The 25,514-nt window shown below is 44.7% G+C and overlaps 1 protein-coding gene across 1 annotated transcript in view; it reads left to right on the top strand.

The window, feature by feature from the left end:
* Positions 1-25,514, top strand: part of FAM20B (FAM20B glycosaminoglycan xylosylkinase) — a 172,082-nt gene that overhangs the window by 109,312 nt on the left and 37,256 nt on the right. The window contains exon 6 of the mRNA XM_086956370.1: positions 15,370-15,561. Within this exon, the coding sequence (XP_086812496.1) occupies positions 15,370-15,561 (192 nt within the window). The remainder of the gene's footprint in view (positions 1-15,369; positions 15,562-25,514) is intronic.

Below are 25,514 nucleotides of genomic sequence, written 5' to 3'. Positions count from 1 at the left end.
CGCATGAGCAAATGTACACATGCATATTTGCTCCCGCTCAAATACAGTGCACAAACATTTTCCAGGAGTACAATTTATTTTGTAACTTCTGTAAATTCATGAAAGTCGTGAATCTGCACTAATGAAAGGACATATACTATGGGTGTACTTTTGAAATTTCTTTAATAATTGGTTTCCAAAGTAGGTCTTGCGTTAACCAAGCCCTTTGTGTTTATTAAAATTATATCCCTTTCTCTGTCTATCTATTCACTGGCTTTACTGTGAGTGACCACATTCTGCTCTTTCACAAAGAACATATTGACACACAAAGTAGTTTCGTTCAGTGCCAGAAACTAATGAGGCAGTGTGGGCTTTTTGAGAACAGCTTATTTTTTTTTATTTTTTTTGCTTTTTGGCAAATGTTTGTTATAATGGTGAGGACTCAGCAACTCCTACATTAATAAGGTTTTACAAAAACCATGCCAAACGAGATAAGCAAGCCAAAAGGCTGACCACCAATTACAGACCTACTGACTTTGCTAATGCTTGTTAATTATGTTTCCCATAGTCTTGTTGAAACTGGTTATGCCGATTTTTTTTTTTTTCTTTCCATTACGAATATTTTTGGGAAATTCTAGCATGCATCAACACATTTTATAAATAATGTGGCAAAGAAATGGTACCTAAAATTTTACAGCAGTTTAACAAAATGTTTTTTTCTCCTAGTTGCATTTATTTCGAAAGAAAGAATTCTCCTGCTTTCAAGCTTCTGCAAATATTTGCATCTAATCTGGCAGCATTTTGGAGCAATGTACATAGACTCATATTGCTGAACTTTGAAAACTTGTGTACACATGTTTATACTGGAACCACTGTCAGTAGTGCAGTCCGAGCATACATTTCGTTCAACTGCTCACCCTAATAATAAAAGTTTTTGCATCAATGAACCATAAATTTTGAACTGCATTAACATGAATACAAATATTATATTAAATGCAGACCATGCCATTACCTGAGCTGCAATATGGTACTGTACACTGGCAGACATAGGCTTATGCTGCAGGAGGTTGGGCCTGCTTGTCCCAAGGACAAAATACACATGAAAACTTGTACTTGACCCCAAACTGTATGTCCTAGGAGTTGGGTTATAGGAATTCCACACCCCTGGTGTAATCTGAAGCTTGGCAAGTAGAGTTGCTAGATCTATGAACTCAGCAAGAGTCTGATTTCTCTTGATGCGGTGCATTTCGCCTAATAAGCAGGTTCTCCGGCTATGTACGTCATTGTGTCCTGTGCATCTAGCTGGGTGGACCATAATCTCATGCCAATACTGGAAGAGCGACCGGCGTGCCCTGAACATGTGAAGTAAGTCTGCAACCACTGTGTGACAGCATGGACAGGCTGCATTGGAAGTATCTATTAATATTGGGGGGGAGTGAGGTATGTCCAATGTACCCCGGTAGATTACTCTACAATACCCTGCCACTCCTGGTCAGTGTGTGGGCAGCCCAAGTCTGTGTGCCAGTGAAATGTGTTGAGGGAGGTAGCAGTGTGGGAGAGCAAGGAGCTAGCTAGCCAACACACTCGGTGACGGCCGTTTCCCATCACTTTCATGTCCTGTAATTTTATGTGCATGTCTGGTTCTTGTAGTCCCAGTGTGCTGTCAGTGACTGAGTGATGGATGTGTATTAGAGGAACTGTCCTGGGGGTTGCCCGCTGTTAGCCCCTCCATTAGCAGGAGTCTCCCATTGCCGTACAAGTCACCCAGCGTGTGTATCCCTATGTCGTGCCAGTGACTTAGTTCCTTCCACAAGGTAATCGTCGCAGCATGACAAGCAGTGAGAGGGTTGGTGCATAAGGTCTCGTCGAGGGTTTGAGAAAAAGGCTTTGTCTAAAGCAGTGGTATGAAACCTGTATTAAAGATGGCTGTGGTAACGGGTATCCTAGTGTGCGGGTGGAATGAGCGTAATACTCGCGGCATATCCCATGGGGGAGAAGCCAAAGCAGTGTCCTCCAGTTGGCGATCCTCCAACCATTGCAGCTGGGAGGCCAAGTAGTATAGTTTAGAGTTTGCTACGCCCAGGCAACCTTGATCAGGCTGGCGGTATAGTTTTGCTAATACAGTGGAAGGTATGCAAAAAAAAAGTGTTCCGGGGATTGTTCCAATGTGTGAACTATCAGATTTGTGATGTATAAGGGAAGGTTAGCGAAGTAATATAGGAGTCGCTGTATCATGGCTATTTTGACAAGGGGCATGCACCCTACCACCTATAGCTGCAGCGACTGCCAGAACACCATATTTGACCACAGGTTTGTAACTGCTCTGCCCAAATTACGGTCCAGTAAATCTGATGCAGTGTGATACATGCGGATTCCCAGGTAACGGAATGAATTGGGCTGCCGTGATAAGGGGGCACCTTTGATCATGTGCTTGGGGTCAGGTGTCGTGGCCACAAAAGGAAAAAGGAAAAACCTGCTCTGGATAACCATAAATCTAGACACCGCTGCAAACCTGTCAAGTGTGTGTGCTCCAAACATCTTGGATATATAAAAGCGTATCGTACGCGTAGAGGGACACTAATTACTGTTCATCGTTCAAGGGAATCCCCCTTCGTTGGCCTCTGTCTCTTAGGTTGTGAGCCAGTGGGTTTGAGGCATGTGGGCGGCTGAATTCATATCTGTGCATAGTGTTGGGTCCGGATGATTGCACATTGTTGTCCTGGAAGAGTCTTCGAAGTATCACGAGATAGGTGGCTCCTCCTTCGGACTACAGTGCGCATGGGCATCCCCTCCATCCTCAGATTGGTTTTTTCCGCCATTGGGTTCGGATCTTACTATCTTAGCTCAAGTTAGGAAAACTTTCTACAAAGCCAAAAGGCTTTCGACAGCGTCGGTATAGTTTCGTTCGGTACCGATAACGTTGCTTCGAGAGGACATCGAGGAATCAGACGGTTTTTCTTTCCACGCTCGACCCGATCTTCGACTTACGATGGAAAGAAGCCCATTCAAAAGGTGTCCACTTTGTAATGCAAAATACCCGCACATCGATGTCCACCCGGTGTGCAACAAGTGCATGTCACCGGATCACAACAAAGCCAACTGTATTTATTATTTTTATTTGAAAGTTTTATATAGCGCGAACAAGATCTTTGCAGATATCAGAGCGCTTTACAAGGTCGGGAATGCCAGCAAGAGAGTGGGGTTACACATAATAAGTGGGAAGGGTAGGTACGTGAGGGAGCAAAGTAGTACAGCACATCAATAATACAAATATAACAGTTAAATGTGTGCATAGATAGTCAGTAGCGTCAATAATACAGGTGAAATACATAGTCATAGAGTTCGAACAGAGTTAAATGTGTGCATAGATAGTCAGTAGCGACAATAATACAGGTGAAATACATAGTCATAGAGTTCGAACAAAGTAATACAGGTCAGTGTAGGGTCTTTCCAGATCCACGCTAATAGGTCAAGTGTATTTGGCAATAAAAATAGCTTTTACTTCTTTCTTAAAAAGTGTGAAGGAGGAGATGAGCCTGGTTTCAGGAGGGAGTGAGTTCCAGATCCTGGGTGCCATTCCTGAGAAAGAGCGTTTATAGGTTTTTACCTTCCGGAATCTTCGAGGTTTTAGCAGAAGATTGTTTGTGCCTCTAGTGTTTCTAGAGCCGCCAGAGATTGACAGCTTCTGAGTGAGGTATCCGGGAGAGCTCAGATGTAGAGCCTTGTGTGTCATGCAGGCGATTTTCAAATGTATTCTGGCTTCAAAAGGCAGCCAGTCCAGTGTTTTCAGATCAGGGGTGATGTGCAAGTGTTTTTTTGATCCAGTGATGAGTCTGGCTGCGGCGTTTAGAGAGGCTCTTAGGGGTGCAGTGCTGGTTAACGGGAGACCGCAGAGGGCGGTGCTGCCGTATTCAATTCGCGGGATTACTAGAGCTTGTACTGCAGTTTGGAAGTCTTTGGCTGGTAGGAAGGGTTTAAGTTTCCTCAGTGTATTGATTTGGAAGTTCGCTCCCTTAGTAGCCTTGCTGATATGGTGCTGCATGTTAAGGTTGGAGTTGAGGGTTATGCCTAAAGATTTCGCTGAGTCCACTATGATGGGTTGGACATTGATTGCAGTTAACTGTTTAAGCCAGGTTTGCGCGGTGGGGATCTTCGCGGGAGGTGTGATCAGCAGGAATTCTGTTTTCAGAACATTGAGTTTGAGATGATTATCAGCAAGCCAGGATTGGGTGCTTCTGATCGTTGAGTTCAGTAGTAAAATGTCATTGGGGGATTGTAATTTGAGATATAGTTGGGTGTCATCTGCGTACATGTGAAAAAGTACATTGGATGCTTGAAGCAAGGTGGTGAGAGGTTCCATAACTAGGTTGAACAAGGTTGGTGATAGGGAAGATCCTTGGGGGACGCCTAACGACACAGGTATTGGAGAGGACATCAGGTTGTTACTCTTGAATTTCTGCGTTCTGTTGTGTAAAAAGGAGGTGAACCACTTGAGAACAGTCCCAGAAAGACCCATTCTTGTGCGCAAAAGATCAAGTAACTTCTCATGTTTGACAGTGTCGAATGCTGAAGAGAGATCAAGCAGAATGAGGAGGCAGGTATCACCTTGATCTAGAATTTGAAGGGCGTCGTCAATTATGTGAGTCATAGCAGTTTCAGTGCTGTGTCCTGCTCGGAAGCCTGATTGATGCGGGTTGAGGAGATCAAACAGATCGATATGTTTAGTCAGTTGTAGTTGAGCGCATTTTTCCAATAATTTGGCAAGAGTGGGAATATTGGTAATGGGACGGTAGTTGTTTAGGTCGGATGGGTCGGCAGTAGGTTTCTTTAGCACAGGTGTGACTTGTCCAACTTTGAGGGAGTCAGGGATGGTTCCTTCTTGGAGCGAGCTGTTGATGATTTTAGTCCAGAGAGAAAGGAGCAGTGGGGTGAAATCTTTGACAGCATTAGCAGGGAGGGGATCCGTGAGGTGATTGGAAGGTTTCAAGGTGCTGAGCAGTTTGCCTATTTCTTCTTCGGAGTAGGTTTCAAAGGTTGACCATGTTGCATTGTTTTTAGGTTTGATGGGTGTTATGCAGTTGAGTGTGTTGTGGAGTCTTGCGTCAGCGCGGAGATCATTCTTTATGTTGTCAGTTTTTTGGGTAAAGAAAGTGGCGAAGTCTTCACAGGAGGGTGCTTCGTGCAAAGTACTGAGAGGTTGGGGTTGTTCCTTGGCTTGTGTTCTGATTAACTCAAACAGTTTTCTAGGGCGATTTTTTTGCTTGGTCGAGCTGGAGGCTGAAGAAGTTTGCTTTTGAACGCTTTATTTTCCTGAAGTAGGCGTTTCTCTTTTTCTTCATGGTTTTCAGGTGTAGTGCAGAGGGAGCTGCCCTCCAGGTGCGCTCTGCCAATCTCATGGCTCGTCTATCTTCTTTGAGACTCCCGTCGTACCATGGGTTGGAGATTTTAGCGGAGACTCTTTTTAGCTGCATGGGAGCAGCCTCATTAATTATTGAGGTCACGGCGTTAAGATAGTGGTCAGTCAGGGATTGGACATCTGTAACGCCCGTAGGCGGGAGTAGGAGGTCGCGACTGTTCGGGGGTATGGAGAATGGGTTGAGTTTTTTCAGGTCTCTTTTCCAGACTTTAGGTCTGGAGGGTTGAATCGAATTGAGTTTGACTTTTTCATTGATGTAGAATGTGACAATATGATGGTCTGACCAGTCACAGGGTTGAATAGACTCAAGTTGAGTGGCGTCCTCTTTGGCGATGATAAGGTCGAGGATATGTATGGCCTGTGCCCGGTTCAGGTCGAAGAAAACTCTTCGGATTCGACGCGCGGCTCGGTTAGAGTCGCAAAAATCAGCGCCTCGTCCAGAAAATATCTTCGGGACCGAAGATGAGGAGGTCGTTGATCTGGAGGATCGGTAAGAACTCTCAGATCCGGTTTCGGACCACGACTCCGAGTATGACGCCGAAGATGAAGAAATATTAGACAAAGAAGACAATGTCGTCGATGAGGTAGGAGACGACGCAGAGGCCTTTGGGGCCGTAGAAGATAGCTCCGGCGAAGAGCTAGGCCCAACCGGTTATACGGGGGCCGACGATGAAACACTCAATAAGGCTCAGGTCGAGGGATCGCCACAAGGCCTTACCCAAGATCTACAGACTCGTTCTACAGCCCCGCGTGAAAGCCCGGCTTCGAACATACATAAAGAGCCATCGGTATCAAAACCGCCATCGGTCGATCCACAGAAAACTAAACTGAAACCGTTGCTACCGAAACAGAAACCAAAAGTGCAGCTGGCTCTGGTCGGCTCCAAGGCCTCAAACCCCTCGGAGCCGAAGAAACAGAAAATGGCCGTCGATACCGAGAAGCTCAAAAAGGTCGTCGAGCCGAAGGTTGTGGCGCCGAAGACCAAGGTTAAGGCTGTCGAACCGACTAAGTCGGCACCGAAGAGTCGACACAGACAAACGGCTCGAACCAAAAGAGGGGGTCGATCCTCGGACAAAGTCTGCGGACAAGACAAAGACTGGCTCCAGGAACCCTGTTGAGTCGACGCAGCCAAGCCATTTCGTAACCAAAGAGGTGTCGCAGTCACTCCACCGCATCAGAGAAAAAGCTGCGATGGTTAGGCCGAAAAAGCCCCCAACACCAAAGTTGGTCGGAAACGTTCAGACCGCGTCAACACCAATCAAATTCGGGTTGCCACCACCAGTGCGACCAAAAATGTTCGAACCTAAATACGGTATCGGAGCCACTAAAAAAGTGTCGGCGGACATCTAGGCTACAGAAGAGCCTACAGAACGGGAGTCAGGCAGTTCATTGACTCAGAGACTGGTAGACTGTCCATATACAAAAGGAAATAGTGTCGGAAACACCCATGGAGTCGTATAAGATTCCATTGAAAAAGAAGGATTCAACCACATCGCCAATCCTTGCCACTAGACTCATTAGTTGTTTCAAATGCACGTAAGAGAGCAAACTCCCAGACTACAGGTGATGCTCCCCCTCCTGACAAGGAGTCAAAAGTACTAGAAACTTCTGGAAAGAGAGTGGTAGCGCAGGCAGCTAACATCTGGCGCATCGCCAACACTCAGGCACTCTTAGCCAGATATGACGGGTCCCACTAGGATACCCTTGAGACACTGTTGCAACACCTACCAGATCAGTACAAGGAGGGAGCGGAGGAATTAATCCAAGAAGGAAAGCTTATAACTAATGCTTCCATCAAGTGCGCACTAGACGCAGCTGACACTGCAGCCAGAGCCATTTACACTAGCGTCATGTTAAGAAGGCATGCCTGGTTGAGAATCTCGGGATTCAAACCAGAAATACAAACAACTATCCTAAATCAGCCAGTTAACCCGGACTACTTATTTGGCCCTGAGGTTGACACCACCCTTGAGAAAATTAAAAAGACAACAAGACTGCAAAATCTATGGGGGCTCTGCAGTCACAGCAGTTTCGGGGCGGTTCTTTTCGTCGCTCCAATACTAGAGGACCTTCAAGAGGCCAAAACACACAGCAGACGCAGTATAATAAAGGAAGTACACAATCCACCTACAATAAACACACAAGAGGTGGATATTGTGGAAACAACATCAAGGGCAGAGGAAGAGGAAACCACAATTCCAGATCCTCCGCCAATAACAAACAGTGACGCCCTGTCACTGCCCCCCGACCATATAACACCTGTCTGGGGGAGACTGCAACAGATGTTGCCGGTCTGGAAATCCATCACCACAGACAGGTGGGTGAGAGACATTGTCCAGTACGGGTACTGTCTAGAGCTAACATCCACTCTACCCAACATACCACCAAGACACCATCCAATGTCAGCAGAGCACTTACACTTATTGCAGCAGGAGGTCGTCTGCATGCTGCAAAAAGGAGCCATAGAGCTCGTGCCTGTAGAATAGTAAGGTTCAGGGGTGTACTCTCTGTATGTCTTAATACCCAAAAAGGACGGGTCTCTCAGACACATTCTGGACCTCAGGCCTCTAAACAGCTACATTCTGTCAGAGCATTTTCATATGCTCACTTTGCAGCAGGTTCTACCGTTACTCAGTCAGGGAGACTTCCTCGCAACACTGGATCTAAAGGATGCATATTTCCATATACCCATACACCCATCACACAGACAGTATCTCAGGTTCACTATTCAAAATCAGCATTATCAGTTCAAAGTCCTCCCTTTCGGAGTAACGACGGCACCCAGAGTGTTCACAAAGTGCCTGGCGACAGTAGCAGCACACCTAAGGAGACAGCACATACATGTCTACCCTTATCTGGACGACTGGCTTATTCAAGCAAAGACGGCCCAGCAGTGTGCCAGCCACATGTCCCACACCATTCATCTTCACAGTCTAGGATTCTCGCTGAATTATCCAAAGTCACATCTTCAGCCCGCCCACGTGCGGCAGTACCTGGGCACAACAATAAACACTCTGGCAGCCAAAGCTCAGCCAAATTCAGCGAGGATAAACAGCATGCAGTTGCTAATACAGAAGTACAGACCCCAACACTCACTTCCAGCAAGAGTGTTCATGCAGTTGATAGGCATGATGGCCTCCTGCATCTTCATAGTCCCGCACGCAAGACTACACATGCGCCCGCTTCAGGAGTGATTAGCACGTCAGTGGAATCAGGCTCAAGGACAATTAAAAGACCTAGTGTTGGTGAGCGGTCGGGTGTACAACTCTCTGCATTGGTGGAACCCACAAAACATTTGCAAGGGCTGACCGTTCCAGGAGCCTGTGCCACAGATTATACTGACAACGGACGCATCTCTCCAGGGATGGGGAGCTCATGTACTCCACTACACAGTGCAGGGGCTATGGACAGCACAGCAAAAGAAGATGCGCATCAACCTTCTGGAATTGATGGCAATCTTCATGGCAATGAAAGCTTTCAAAGTACACTTGTGCAACAAGGTCGTGTTGATCCGGACGGACAACATGACTGCCATGTACTACATACAGAAGCAGGGAGGAACACACTCTCCACAGTTGTCTCGTCCGGCTCAAAGCATGTGGAAGTGGGCCATTCAGAGGAACATCTTCCTCATAGCGGAACACCTCCTGGGCAAGGACAACCAGATGGCGGATCTGCTCAGCAGACACAGCCACCAGATGCACGAGTGGTAGATACACCCATCAGTACTCCGACCGTACTTCCAGCAGTGGGGTCATCCACAGATAGACCTGTTCGCCACAAGGGAAAGCGCAAAATGCCAAAGCTTCGCAAGCAGGTTCCCACAGTCACAGGGCAATGCGATATGGATTAACTGGTCAGGCAAATTTGCGTACGCTTTTCCCCCAGCACCTCTAATACCGCTAGTGGCATGCAAACTGAGGCAACACTCGATGACACTCATCCTAGTTGCTCCAATGTTGGCACGCCAACCATGGTACACCACCTTTCTAGAACTATCCGTGGTACCGCATCAAAGGCTGCACCTCACACCCAGGCTTTTGACGCAGAGCCATGGCGACATTCAGCATCCAGATCCGCAACAGCTCAACCTGGTGATCTGGCTCCTGAAGTCTTAGAATTTGGCTACCTCAACTTGCCGCCAGAATGTATGAATATCAAGGAGGCAAGACGGCCCACAACCAGAGCATGCTATGCGGCTAAATGGAAAAGGTTTGTCATATATTGTAACAACAATGACATTAACCCTCTGGATGCATCTATTCAAAACATTATCTGTTATTTGTTGCACTTATACAGATGCAATCTCGCATACAGTTCCATTTGTATACATTTATCCGCAATAGCAGCTTATCTTCAAAACAGGCAGCACCTCTCACTATTCAGAGTGCCTGCCATTAAGGCTTTTCTGGAAGGACTCAAAGGGGTGATCCCTCCCAGACACCCACCTTCCCCAGTCTGGAACCTCAATGTGGTCCTCACCAGACTAATGGGACCACCTTTTGAACCTCTACACTCTTGTGAGATTCAGTTTCTAACCTGGAAGGTAGCTTTCCTAGTAGCCATTACCTCACTACGAAGAGTTAGTGAACTCCAGGCACTAACCATTCAAGAGCCATTCATACAAGTCCACGCAAATAGGGTTGTACTACGCACCAACCCTACATTCATGCCTAATGTGATTTCGCAGTTCCACATGAACCAAACCATAGAACTTTCAGTTTTCTTTCCTAATCCAGAAAATATCGCAGATAGATCCCTACACACATTATATGTCAAAAGGGCTCTTATGTACTATATAGACAGAACAAAGGATTTCAGGAAAACAAAACAGCTTTTTGTTGCCTTTTCTCCACAACACAAAGGTAACCCCATTTCAAAAGCAGGGATAGCCAGGTGGATCGTTAAGTGTATACAAATTTGCTATGCTAAGGCTAAACGCACACTAACCATCCCACCAAAGGCACACTCCACACGTAAATTAGGAGCGTCCATGGCTTTCCTAGGGAATATTCCTTTAGAAGAGATATGTAAGGCAGCCACATGGTCCACCACACATACATTTACGAAACACTACTGCATAGATGTGCATTCTAAACAGCAGACAGCTGTAGGACAGGCTGTTCTCAAAACTCTTTTTCAGACTGCTGCAGCTGGCACGGGCAGCCGCCGCTAACAGGAGGGACTGCTATGTAATCTATGCATAGATACGAATTTAGCAGCCCACATGCCTCGAGCCGAATATGCTACTTACCAGTATGCATCTGTTCTTGGCATGTAGGGCTGCTTACATTCATATCGCCCGCCCTCCTCCCCGGCGCCTGTAGCAGCTGTAGCATTCAGAATTACTATATAGCATGGACATCACTCACTGTATTACGCTCCATCTCTGCCACAATGGCGAAAAACAATCTGAGGATGGAGGGGATGCCCATGCGCACTGTAGTCTGAAGGTGGAGCCACCTATCTCGTGATACTTCGAAGACTCTTCCAGGACAACTATGTGCAATCATCCGGACCCAACACTAGGCGGCGATCTATGCACAGATAGGAATGTCAGCAGTCGTACATGCCAAGAACAGATGCATACTGGTAAGTAGCATATTCGTTCCACATCTAGGAAGAACTGCAGTGCGGACAATGGGCAGTCCTGGCGGTTCCTCCTGTGGATCTGTATGGGGTCAGATATGATTTGGCCTATCTTGACCCTGGCAGTTGTTTGTGTTTAACAGTTGGACCAGGTGAGTAAAAGGTGTCCCCAGCCAGTATCAGGATAGCACCTCAAAGTGAGAAAGACAATTCAGGGGAATCAAAGGCCTTCTCCAGGTCAAGTACCAGGCATCTGGAGTACAATCAGTGGGGGCATATTAAAGGAGCCGGAAGTACCTTTGTATATTCAAGGAGGTGTTCCTGGATTGAACAAATCCATACCATTCTGGTCCGGGTGTACCAGCTTTGAAAACGGGGGCAAGCCAGTCTGCAAGATTTTAGCAAAAATCATGGCTATCTGTGTTAAGGAGTGCTAATAGCCTGTAGGAGGCTAGTTCCTTAGGATCTCTGCAAGGTTTGGGCAGCAGCATGAGGAGAGAGGCAGCCATGGATTAGTCATGTTTTAGTTTTGAAGCCAATAGTGTGGTGCATGTTTTATAGAACTCAAGTGGTAGTCCTTCAGGACATTGAGTTGTACCAGTGGCTAATGACCTGATGGCCTCCTGAATCTCGTGAAGGGTGATTTACCAATTGAGTTACTCATGCTGGTCTAATCAGGGAGGCGACGCAGGTTACAAGAAAGCTTGGATGTACTCCAGTGTAGCCACAAGTGTGCATTTATATTTTGATGTATAGTATTGCGCTAAAGCTTCATGTATTGCCCAATGTGAGTATGGGCAGGCACCTGAGGCCTGGCTTAGACGTATAGATAGTATAGGGCGTTTGGCTGCTCCCGGCAGATTAGCCACACCAGCAGTTTACTTGCTTTGTCAGAGTCTAAATGCATCCTAGCTGTGTGGGCCATACAATTTACGTAACTCAGCCGCTCCAGCAATGCCTTGTGTTCCTGCCTGACCTGTCATAGCTGTTCCCTGCCAGATGGGGATTCCCGGGCTCTATCCTCTAATCCCAGCGGTCTCCGCCCTATTCTTATGATATTTTTATCTAGCATATGCCTCATGTTAATGATGTTTCCCAGGCAATGCCCCCTAATTGTCACCTTGAAGGCGTTCCACTCGACCAACCCGGATTAGGCAGTACCTGTGTTTGTCAAAATGTTTGGTAATGCAGTGGTCTAGGGAGGCACAGAGGGGTGGATCATCCAAAGCATCTGTCTGGAGCCACCATGTGGGGATAGGAGACTGCTTATGGACCCTGCGGATGCACAGCTGTTGTGGGTTGTGACCGGAGTGTGGCCTACCTAGATATTCCATGTTCATGATAGGAGTTAATATTCCCGCTGTGGTGACAAGACTGTATATACTTTTGTGCAGGTCATTTGTGTGTGAGTAACATGAGTAGACTCTTGTATGTCTATTGCAGTAATGCCAGACATCTGTCAAGTGCCACTGTTGAAACCAGTCTGTCAAGGCTTGGGTTTCAGAGGTGGCAGGGGTGCGGACCGGGAATGGGAATGATCTGTCAAGGCTCACATTAAGGACACTGATGAAATCACCCATGGAAGTCCGCTCCAGCATGCTAACACTCCCGATAATTTGTGTTGGAAGTGTTTGATCATTATTGGGCACATAGATTGTGCTGAGCAGCAACTGTCGACCCTTTAGGCAGCCTTCAACAAATTAGTACAGACCCCCAGGGTTCACTGCAATGGCGACTGCCACAAACTGTACGCATCATATATCCACACTAATGCTCCTGAGCTTTGTTAGTTGGTTATTGGAGTAGACTTCCTCTCCATCTTTTCTGTAGCCGTAGGGCTTCTAACTGTGATTCTTGGATGAAAGCAATATGCCTTTTCTTGCGTAATAGTATGAGTAGACCGTATATCCACGGGAGGTGGTGTGCATGCCACAGAGATTCCAAGTGACTATATTAGTATCGGACACCATAGCTATTGGCGGGATGGAGAGAGAAGGGATATGGCCTCTAGTTCCCAATCATGTGAGGGTAGGGGGACGAGTAACTGCGAGGGAAAGTGTAGTAGATAGGTGCAGGCATTAAACAGAAATAAACATTACTTGGCTGTTAAAAAGAAAACGTAATGCCAAAAAGAGCAGAGATGCTGCAGCATCTTGCCCAAACTTTCAAACCATTTAAGACAACAAGCGCTGACCACCGGGGCAGGGGTGGGGGTGGTTGGTGACGTGTTGTGTGAGGTTTAAGTGTGGTGATCCCATACAATGTAGGAATTAGTATGACCATGTTTGTTGTCCACTACACCTGTATGTGCCTAATGGGTGAGGCATGGACAATGTAGTTGTTTCTCAACTCGCATGTAAGGAATGCAGCTTGATGTTCTCCCTCTCTCTAAGGGTTTTCTTGGAAAACTTGCTGCAGTGGTAACATTGGTCTGGCTTGTGGGATGAAGGCAAACCAGCAATACAGACCGAATGATTGCCTGACTTGGCCATCTTTTTACCACAGGCCGGGCACTAATTGAATAAGGCCGGCATTTTGACTGGACAAAATAGGCAAAAGTCAGAAAAAATTGTTGAATTAGTCAGATAGAAACTAAAGACGTTGAGTGAAGTAAAAAAAATCTTTCTACCAGAATAAAAGTGATAAATATCACCAACTGGCGAGGTCAATGCTCCAGGATCCTCACAGAAGGAGCCGAAAAAAATAACTGACCTAACTGTCACCTGTGGTGCATGATGGGAGCCTGGGGGTTCCTGGAGGTCTTAAAGGCACGGCGCCAATTTTCCAATCGTTTTCTATGCAGCCTGTCTAGGCTAAATCTGCCTCTATGATCCTGCCTGTTTTACCTTTGAAAATAAAGGTTGTGTGTTTCAAAGAAACTTAGGGCAGTTTTCTTCTTTACATATATCATATATGGTGACTTATATGTCTTTATTTTGTCAAATGTAAAAGATTTACATGCAATGATGGCAGATTTGGAGCCCAATATGGTGTTTTTCAGACTGTATATGTATATGCATATTATCTATTATATATATGGGTATTTATGTGTGTGTGTGTGTGTGTGTGTGTGTGTGTATATATATATATATATATATATATATAATAGCTATGTAGATATATGCATATTATTGGCTATTGCTCTGGGATACCACACGTAGGTGGGACTATTCCGTGCTTATGACTTTGAGTATACCCCTAGGAGAGAACTAGGATTACAGGTAAGTAACTTATCCTACTACAATCCTGCCACATACACATAAGGGAAGTGGCTTTAAAGGCTTGCGTGCCTTTATACCTCCAGTACGGTCATCCCAGGCCTACATTTTTCAAGGTGCACCCCTGAGAACTGAGCGCTATACAGAACTCTGGTATGCACTTCATTCCAGACCCAAGGTGCCCACCACTGCTCCCAAATGTATACCTATGTGGAGCTCTGCCTGCGTACCTTATTCCTGGCCAGCACCATCCAGAACTATTCCAGATATAAAACCCCACACACATTTCTAAGCGTTCTGTTGTCCAGTATTGGAGCCCGCACATCATCCTGTGAATACACTGCAATCCTGATCTGTGACACATTGGGGAAACATCCTTAACCATGATGTATGAACAACGACTTACCGGAACAATGAAGAGTGAACAACGGAGAGGGCTGAACCACGAAGGTAACATCCACGAACGACGGAACAACGAAGGATGGAACCACGACTTTTACAACACCGGAGTTGCACGTAGGACAATTTAGGAAAGCATATACATGGGTAGATGGGGGTTGTGGGGGACCCCCCCCCCCCCACAAATACAATAAAAAAATATATATATATATAGTTAGAAATATAACGTGAAGAATACATTAGTAATAGTTACGTTTAAAATACAGCTAAGGTTGTTGAAGAAATTGGTTTACATTTCATTTACCGGTTTATGTCAGGAGATGGCAGTGTTGCTTTGATTTAAAACAGTTGTAAATGCTTTCAAATCACCAACAGAATATGACCAGTGTGCTCATTTTTTTTCAGTTATTAAATCTTATTTTTTCGTGGTTTAGGGAGTAGAGGTTTAAAATGTAGTGGTTAAGTAAATGGTCGTGGTTTAGCCTTCGTTGTTCCAGAAGTCGTGGTTTAGGCAGTAGTTGATAAGTCATACAGTCGGCACATTGACATTGGAACATACAGATCCACACACACCTCTACCATTGAGCCATAGTTCTGACCATAGCATGAACAGCCGTTTGAGCCCATGATCCCGCAGGTACTTTTGAATGTGCCAAGATACTGTACATGTAAAAGAAAAGTATTACTGTATTTTGAGGTATGACTAATAGATATTATCCCTCGGAGTATTTTATATGGCTACCTAATGTAGAACGTTCTTTCTTTCAGGTGGGAGTATGATGATAGCTATTGTGAAGCAGTAAAGAAGACTTCTCCCTATGACTCTGGTCCCAGACTTCTTGATGTCATTGATACTGCTGTCTTCGACTACTTAATTGGCAATGCTGATCGCCATCACTATGAGAGCTTCCAGGACGATGAAGGGACCAGTATGCTCATACTGCTAGACAATGCCAAAAGGTTCAGTATAAAAGTCCCACAGCCCTCTTGCCCCCTTCACAGTCCATGTTTCAGGAGCATGTGTGTTCCAGAGACACCCTGTACTACATATCCTGGGAGATGCAGAGGAGGGAGTGTTCGTAAATCCACATATTTCCACTGGGGTCAGATGCTACTATTCTGTTCCTCACACAATTTTTTTTATATATTTTTGAAGCATACATCTGCTGTATCACTAGTTGCTATACATACTTATTCCTGTCGTCTACTTTGGGTTCTGAAAATTGCAAATTAGTTGTCTCTTTGCTATATGAGGATGGATATTATGACTCCTTAAGTAAACTTGAAGGCCTCTGGGCTTTACAATACAGGCTGCACCGCAGATTGCTTTTTCTGTCATTTGGTGCAGATGTGTGATCCATCGCTACATATAAAATCTTCAGCTGATATCCAGTAAGAACTTCATCAGTACTTCAGTACCAATTGTGATCGAAATACACAGATGCATCAACAAGAGCTTATTAAGCAGCATTTCTAGTATCGTGTTGTGTATGAATGCCTATTTCTGGGGCTTGTGTGTGGCATTTGGTGCTCAGGAACATTCACAATACTCTACCTAAGATCTGCCACTGGTGCAACACCAGCTATCCCTAAGAAGCCCTGCAATACATCATTTCTAACAGGGACTATAAGAGCACTAAGTGGGAGGTATGTCAAACATTTGTTGCAAGAAGAACGTATTGCAGAAATAACAGCATGGCTCCTCATGCCATGGTTGAGTAAGGTTTTTACTGAGACCCTATAGCGGGCCTTAAAAAAAGTTAAAAACGGAGTATTGGGAGTTGGGCAAGAGGGTGGGAAGTGGTCATCGTTGGATTCAAACTTTTCTGGTCTGTCCCTGGTAATTAAGGTAAATGTGGGCGCATTTGCATCTGAAATACAGAAAATATACAGCCCATTGATAACACTAAGAACCTCCAAGAAAGCCAACCTTCCAGTTGTGTAACGCCACCCTAGAGTACATAACAGACAATTGAAACCGAACACAAATCACTGCACTTGGCTTCACAAGACACAACATGTAGATTACCTTGAAGTGGAGTCACTAACTCGGCCTGAAAGGTGACCTAGAGTACACCCTCTTGCTACTCGTCAGTCAGACCTTGAACTGAGACTTGACTCAAAAAAGATGACCTATTCCTTCATGTTGAGTTGGACGAATGGGCTCCACATGAAATTGTTCCATCAACATTAATCCTGAAACAGTCCACTTTTGCAGCATGTGTTATAGGTGACTGTTGGGCCATCTAGTGGGGGCTGACACCAGAACATCGAAGCCTACATTTTAATTCAAACGTATGACTTGTGATCACATCCCTGAAAACCACAATGTACAGGCATATAATCCTCCTCAGATCATTTTTTCTACCATCTTGTTCGGACTGGTTTGCTGGGGCGAAGTAGCTACTGCTGCAGACATCAAATGCTGACTTCCATCCAAAATCTCAGAAGTCGAAAACATCACTGTGCCAAAGATTGCATCTGATCTATCCGAGAAGCGCTCTATGAACCTTGCAGTCTGGTACCTGAGACCTCGAGGACATAAAGCATTCTACTCCTATGCGGGTTATGCCTCAAAATTGATATGCGATAAAGCAAATAAATGAACAAATCAAATCCATCTGCTTTGCACATCCAGGCAGCTAATTACATATTCCAGTTGAACTTCACTAACCTCCTTTGATGACATTGTGAAGACCCTACATCCTGGATGAGCTGCTAGACATAGGTTTTCTTTAGTTCCTGGATTTGAAGAACTGTCAGATACGACATGTCTCACTCCTTCCACCAATCAAGTGAGCATACCGTGGCTCCTTAAGAAATATAGACCACCAGATCGAGATGCTCATCTCTGACATGGTCTCAGGCCAGGCTGTAAGAATGTGTCTGCAGTCAGACATGGGAATGTTTATGCTCCTGAGACTTCTGTTCCTCCTGACTGAGAAAGAAAAATGATGGATTCAGCTGTGAGAAAAGCATGTAGTGCATCAGTGACTGCTTTCAAATATCGAGCACAACAGCCCTCTGGGGTAAGTATAGTACAGCGCTAGCAGAAAGTCTACAGGACTTTTCAGAATAGCTCCATAAACAATGCAGGCTGATTTTTATGGCAATTGTATAGAAGGTTTGCTTGTGCCAAATCAAGTCACTAACTATTAATTAATGTAGTAGATTTAGTGTCTCGGGGTTCTGTCATGGCATTACAATGCGGCGATCTTCATGTCTGCACTTAACATCACTCGAGCCTGATTCAAAACTTGAAATAATGGCTTTTTCGCTATTCAGGTCAGTTCTCTGTGATCTCCATGAAAACTATGAAATACTGTGTTTGCTAAATGAGGCTAAAATGCTGAACGAAGTCTGTTTTGCGCAACCTTTTTCAAGTACTAAGACAAACGCCATGCCCATGATTATCTGTCCAGACATGAGGTTTATTCCTCTGTTTGGACATAATCTCCTCAATAAAGCAACGCCCACAACAGTAGCGGTCTGTCCCAACGAAAATCTTTTAAAGGTAAAGGGTCACAATACCATATTTGGTTCTTGAATGGAAAGACTAATGTCAAATACCAAACAGCGACTTCCTTGCTTGCTATCGCTTGTATGCCACTCTGAGATGGTTTCTGACACTCCCCTTCACCAAAATGTGTCAAACCATCATCTGAGACAAATGGGTGCTAGAAATAATTCAAAATGGCTACACCTTTCGCTTCAAGATACCTTCATTGTCCAGTTCTCAAGGACACCCAAGCACTAGCTACAGTTACTGCAAAAATAAGTTGCTGGCCTTCTATGAAAGCAGGCCATGAACCATGTACTAAAAGAGGAAAAGGCATGTATTCAAGATACTTTGTGGTTCATAGAAAAGCCCCCAAAAGAGACTTGCCAACAAGTGGATCAGAAAAACAAAATTAATATACCGTCTCTTCAGTTCTCTTCTTTGCTCAAGAAAGGGGTCTGTATTGTGCCGTGGACTTACAATATGTGTACTTCGACATTGTCAGTCAGTCAACAATCTTTATTTCGGCCACACGGACCATAAAAGCACTTAAAATAAAACAATACATATTAGCCGAAATATAAACACATCATATAAAATAAAATCCGTTTTTGTTATTAAAACACTATAAATATACATTCATATCTGCATTCTTAAGTTAACTCCCCCAAGCCAACTCAACCTTCTCGAACAGAGAGTTATGCAATAACCATACAGTACATATTTTCTACGTTAGGTGCTCAGTGAGGAGCAATAAAAGTACATGTAAACAGGGAACAGTTTTGTTCGGAATTAAAAAACACCTGATTAATAAAATGTGTAAAAATTAATTCTTACCTAATCAAATAACTAATATATATATTTTTTCAAATCTATGGATAAAACACCCTAGCAATAATTCTTTGCAGTAGGGATAGAGATTCGCTACAGTGATTTCATTTAATCATACTTGTAAGAGAGCGGTACATAGCATAACGTGTCAAGTAAATAGCATTAGACTGGGAATAACCAATGGATTATTTCTTTAAAATGGCACTGCGGGTGCACCACATGGAGTACAAAAACCGCGCGATGGAAAACACAATAGGTATATCGGTGTTGTACTTAAAAAGCCTAAAAATCTATAGGCAGTGCCTAGTCCCCATATTCCTACACAGTTGTAGCAATCGCCAAGAACTTGACTTCCTATAGGTGGGGCAGAAGAAAATGACATGCATTTCAGTATCCTCTACGTGCTCACACCCTGGACAATCTACATTATGGGAGCCCAACCACTTATTGGTAAACGTTTGAAGTGGGAGCACCCCATGTCTAAATTGGAGGAAAGGCTTCTTCGCTAAAAAGTGGTAACTTTGACATTGTAGAAGTGAGCAAGTACAAAACTAAACTGAAGTCAGCTGCTCAAAACCTTTCTAAGTACGTCAGCGACTGCAGTCTTTCTTTGCAGACAAAAAATTGTTTTTTAAACCACGTTTTGGTGATCGGCTAATAAAAGTTTACTATGCTGATAAAAAATCAACATGGCTTTCTGAAGTGTACGTGGAGTCTAGTGTAAGATACCAAATAATTAGGTGCCACCTAGAGCAAAAAGCAAAGAGAAGAGTCTCATCCAGAAGAGAGAGTAGCTTCCATCTTTCAGAAGGGTCACACGAATTCTGGCAACACCTGCTCCAATATCTTCCCTTATAGGGCAAATGGTGTCATCCCATTATTTTTTTGTCCTCATTTTCCACTGTGGTTTCATATGACAGGTGGGTTTAATCCTTTGCGCTGTCTCAGTATGTAAATGGCAAGGGTTATATGATATTCTGTTCCGTCACCCTTCAGCAAGCAAGGGTCTTTTCAAAACCTGCGAATCGAAACCATCTCATCGTGGACAATGCCGCCAACATGCGTGGGGATCCAATTTTTGGAAAGTCACACCAGGAGTGAGCCATAGCAGCATAATCATTGGACTGGGGAAAAAAACAAACAAAAAAAAAAAACCTGGACAATTAATTCCATTTAAGTAAATGCCAAAAGGATCTTTTGTTACGGTTCCTAGAGCTTACCAAATCAAGCTTAGACACTTGTAGAACCGAAGCTTGCCAGTCTAACAATGTCGGAGGATGATGGTCTTTCCACTTTTTACAGATCTCCCTTCTGGCTAATAAGATGGAATAAAAAAGATTTTTCGCCTGACTCCGCACTCCATCAGTTACTCCAAGGATTGCCAGAGGGAGATCAATCGGAATTTTGAGGGCCCTAAGATACTGTAAGCAAATTGATGATGGAGTCCCAGAAGGCAGAAATGGAAGGGCATTCAAAAAACATATGGGCATCGTTAGCATTCATTAACCCACATCTTGCACAGGCTACCGAGGAACCTTGGACAAATTTTGACAATCTTTGTGGCGAGTAATATGCTCTGTGAAGTGTATAAAGGTGGTTCCTGCGCAACCATGCGGGCTTCACAATATCCCACAGGACCTTAAATGATGCAGACCATCGATCTTTTAGGTTACAACAGGCTAGAGAAGAGCCCCACAACAGCTCGGGTAGCTGGAAATCCCCGTCAGACTCATCCTGTATTAAATTATACCACAGAGATACCTCTTTTTTGCCAGGTGGTTTGTCCAAAAGTAGAGTCTCAAGCTGGTTGCCACCCCCAACTGGAGCACTAGGTCGAACTAAGGCCTGCGAGGTATAGAAATGAGCCCAACTAGCCAGCAGAAAATACTTACATTTGGAAAAGTTTAGTCTTGTTTTCCCTTTTAAAACTTCCCATGGCAGCAAATTTCCTTCCACAAAGATATCTCCCCATGTCTCCAGCCCGCCATCCCGCAAAGGAGCAGCCAGACTATCTTCTAGCCACCCAGGGTTTCCAGGAGAACCCCACAGCGGGGCCCTGCTAGAGAAAGATCCAAGCTTTATCGAGTTCCTCACCGTATACCACATTTTTGTTATCCCCTGTAATACCTTTAATTTGATTTTCTTAAAAAACTTTGGGTCTCCAAATTTGAACAAAAAACCTGACTGCGCTACTGCTTCCCCCTTCAGCATAGCTGAAAACATGCTACCAACCCCATGATCTACGGGCATCGGGCATCTTCAACAACATTCGGGCATGACAAAGTTGGAACGCCCACGCGTAGATTTGTAGATCAGGAGCTGCTAAGCCACCCTTCTCCCTGCGGTGCCTGAGCTTTTTCCATGCAATCCTTGGAATATGTTTGTCCCAAATAAAAGATGTTATATCCCCCTGCAACTTGGATATAGCTGACAAGTCAAAAAGAAGGGGAATAGTATTAAAAAGAAATGAGACTTTAGGCAGGATCGTCATTTTTACTAAATTGATTCGTCCCAACAAAGATAAATGAAGATGGGACCATGATTGCATGAGTTTGCGGCATTCCCTTGCGACTGCGGCAAAATTGCTTTTAACAATATTATTTATGTTTTTAGTGATGGTCAGACCCAGGTAACGTAAACTTGGAGTGAGCTGAAATTCCGTTCCGCAGTCCCTATGATTCCAAACCATTACCTCGGTCTTTGAGGAATTAACCTCATATCCTGATATTTCCCCAAACTCCAGCGCCAGTTTGATAGCTGCTGGGAAGACCAACCCTCACTTTAGTCTCGTCAGGGTTACGCTACCTAACCTGCCGTCACCCAGCGAGCTAACTCCACTTTTTAACTGCAGTAGGGGGATCCCCAGAATAAAGTGGTTCCCGGCACCCCCTGCTACATTTTAAATCACTCTTCCCTTCAGGATACTGATTGCCCTGACCCACATACCCGCACTTCACCAATAGGCTGTTGGACAAAAAGATCTCCGCCAAAGAGCCCCTCTCTGAGGTGAGCCGTCGGGGATTGCACCGCCTCCCCGACGAGGAGCAACGCCTATGATGAAGCAAGACACCCTTCCGGGTGTGTGAGGCAAACACGTCCAACATAATGGATGCCCAAAGGTGTAACATACACACCTTCGGTCAAGCCAGTCTGTTTAATCTTCTTTAGGAACAGTTGAGCACCCTCCTTTGTTTAACGTGTAACTTACACGGGCACAAGCTGACACTGGACCTTCCTCCCTCGCTTTGGGTGGTAATTGGTGCCCTTCTGATCAACTGATCTTTCTCCCTCCTCTTTGACGAAAGGCTGTACGTATGTCTGAGGAAAATAACAAGATATCGTCGGCATATAAAGTCACTTTTCTTTCCCACCCTTCGTAAATAAATGGCTTGATAGACTCCTCCTCCCTTAACAACTGGGCGAAGGGCTCTATATATAGGTCGAATAATAAGGGGGAAAGAGGACAGCCCTGACTCGTTCCCTTTGTGATAGGAAAGAGGTCAGATAATTCGCCATTCACTAACACTCTGGCTGATGGATTAGAATATAAAAGTCTAACTGCTCGAGGAAAGCTCTCCCCAATATTAAACTTATCCAAGACCCCTGACAGGTATGCCCAATTCACCCTGTCGAAGGCCTTGGTAGCATCAAGCGTTAGAACTGCCAGTGGAAGTGAATGAGTTGTCCCCATATCTATGGCCCCTATCAGATCATACGTCAGTTCGTACAATTGACGGCCTTTCACAAACCCCTTCTGGTCATGATGTAAAATGCCTGACACTACTGAACATAACCTCTTTGCCAGAACTGAGGCAAAGATCTTATAATCCACGTTCAGGATGGATATGGGCCGATATGACCCACAGGACAGTGCTGACTTCCCTGGCTTTAAAATTAAAGTAATTGAGGCACTATCCCAGGAAACAGGAGGGGCTAATCCATCCTGCAGGATTTGATTGAAAAGCGTAGTTAGAAAGGGTACAATTACTTGTTCCAAGGCCGAATAGGTCTCGGCTGGGAGGCCGTCTGGACCAGCCGCCTTCCCCTTCTTGCTGTTTAGAATAGCTGCTCTAACCTCATCTTCCGTAATGTTATCCAGAGAAGCTCATTGCTCCGTGGATAAAGAAGGGAGAGACACCTTTTCCAGCCAGTTTTCAATGTGTTTCTGGTCTAAGCTTTTATCTTCCTGATAAATTATTTGGAAGAAATCTCTAAAGATTCTCCTGATATCACAATCTGACGATTACAGTAGATTATTGTGAGCTATAGACTCGATGTTATTGCGGACCTGGTCGGTTTTAGCTTTCCAGGCCAAAAGTTTTCCCGCTCCCTCTCCATATTGGAAATGGGCTATCTTACTAGCTTCCCATTTCCCCAAGAGACGTTGATTAAGCACCGAACCCAGCTGACCTTTTAAGGATACTAATTTGTTGGAAAGTGCTTGTGTAGTAATCCCAGGTATAGCTTGGTCAATCTCGCTTTGGGTTTCCAGCATCTCAGTTTCTATGGAAGCTACTTCCGCCCTGTGTCGCTTCCTTCGAAATGAGACCTTGTTGGTAATCAGGCCTCTTAAAAAGGCTTTACAAGAGTCCCACACAATTCCAGAAGTAGCTGACCCCAGATTGATCTCTTTAAAGTGCTGGGTTTCCGTAATTAGGAAAGTTATGTCGTCAGCAGCTGAGAGGAGTGAACGGTCAAATGTCCAAGATCTAAGAACCTTATTTATTTATTTATTTATTTATTTTTGACATTTATTAAGCGCGAACAATTGCCCGCAGGCGTCTCGGCACTGTACTGTTTTACCCTCCTATTTAATCTGTGCGGTTTTTCAGAGGTTGAATAGCCAGGTTTTCAATTTCTTCCTGAAGGACAGTAGATTTGGGCTTGATCTTATGGTTTGTGGAAGCGTGTTCCACAATCTTGGGGCGGCAACTAAAAAACGTCTATCTCCCCAATTTACCAATCTGGTCCGTGGCACTACCAGGTCATTCTGTCCTGCAGATCGTAACATTCGGGTGGGAATGTACGGGGCGAGATGGTCGCACAAGAATTGTGGCGCTTGATGGTGTAGTGCCTTATAGACAATACATAGCGTCTTAAATTTAATTCGGTTCCTAACAGGTAGCCAGTGGAGACTTCTCAAAGATTCGGATATAGGTTTGAATTTAGGGATGTTGAGGAGAAGTCTGGCTGCTGCATTTTGGATTGTTTGCAGTTTCTTGATTGTCTTAACTTGGGCATTTGCAAACAGGGCATTGCAGTAATCCAACGCTGAAAGGACCATTGCGCTGAGCTGTGTCTTTCCCACATTAGTAGGAAGAAAAGGGAGAATCTTCCATACCAATCGTAGCTTGTAGAAGGCTTTGGAGGCCGTCTGATTGGCGTGAGCCATGAAATTTAGGTTATCATCAAAGATGACACCCAAGTTTCTCACTTTCGTAACTGGTTCAGGTACAGCTCCGAAAGATGATGGCCACCAAGTAGGGGACCAGCCAGGGCTGAGGTGGCCAAAAGTGACCACCTCGGTTTTGTCGGAATTTAATTTCAAGCAGTTTGCTGACATCCATTTTCCAATGGCCAGCATACCTGTCTTGAAATTTTCCGCCACTGTTTCCCCGTCATTTCTGACAGCCAATATCAACTGAGTATCATCCGCATATGAGGTAAGGCTCATCCCGTGCGCTTTGATGGTATTAGCGAGGTCCGACACATAGATATTAAATAGTGTCGGACTAAGGGATGAACCTTGGGGTACCCCACATGGCAGTGATAGTTCAGTAGATTCGTATTGGCCCAGTATGACCGCCTGGGATCTCTCTGCTAGAAAAGATGCAATTAAGTCTTTTGCTAGGCCTTGTATGCCCATCATTTCGACACGGTTGACTAAGATCTTGTGGTCAACCGTGTCGAAGGCCGCTGATAAATCTAGGAGCACCAATAATGCAGTTCCACCTTGGTCTCTGATTAATCGGATATCATCCGCTGCCTTTATGAGGGCTGTTTCCGTCCCATGAAACTTACGGAAACCAAATTGTGTTTCGTCGAGCAGATGGTATTGCTCGATGAATCCCGCAAGTTGAATGTTCATGGCTTTTTCAATTACCTTGGCGATAAAAGGGAGGTTTGCTATAGGCCTATAATTTTTAAGTTCTGCTTTATCCAAGCCTGGTTTCTTCAAGAGTGGTTTGAGTAAGGTTTTTTTCAACTGGTTAGGGAAGATTCCTGTGCGGAACATGAGATTGGTCATTTGAGTAATAGCTGGAATTACGGCATCTATTAATGAGCGAAGAGTGTTTAAAGGGCAGGGATCCAGAGCTGATCCGGATTTGATTGTTTTCACAATGTCCTGAATATTATCATCTGTTACCTCTGCGAAGCGAGAAAGAGTATTACTTGGAGGAGAGGTATTTGTTTTCCTGATCCATTGATCTTCGCCTAGGTTAAATGCTGAAAAAATGTCATTTACTTTGGTGAAGAAGAATGCTGCTAAAGAATCGCAGAACTCTTGTGAACAAGGAGGATTAAGATCTGGGGCACATCCCGCAAGATGTTTAGTTATTTCGAAAAGCTTTTTGTTCGAGTT

The sequence above is a fragment of the Lissotriton vulgaris genome, chromosome 1_1 (assembly GCF_964263255.1).
Source record: "Lissotriton vulgaris chromosome 1_1, aLisVul1.2, whole genome shotgun sequence".
In the NCBI taxonomy this organism is placed as follows: domain Eukaryota; kingdom Metazoa; phylum Chordata; class Amphibia; order Caudata; family Salamandridae; genus Lissotriton; species Lissotriton vulgaris.
Note: the sequence above shows the minus strand (reverse complement) of the source record. Positions and strands in the feature narration are given on the sequence as shown.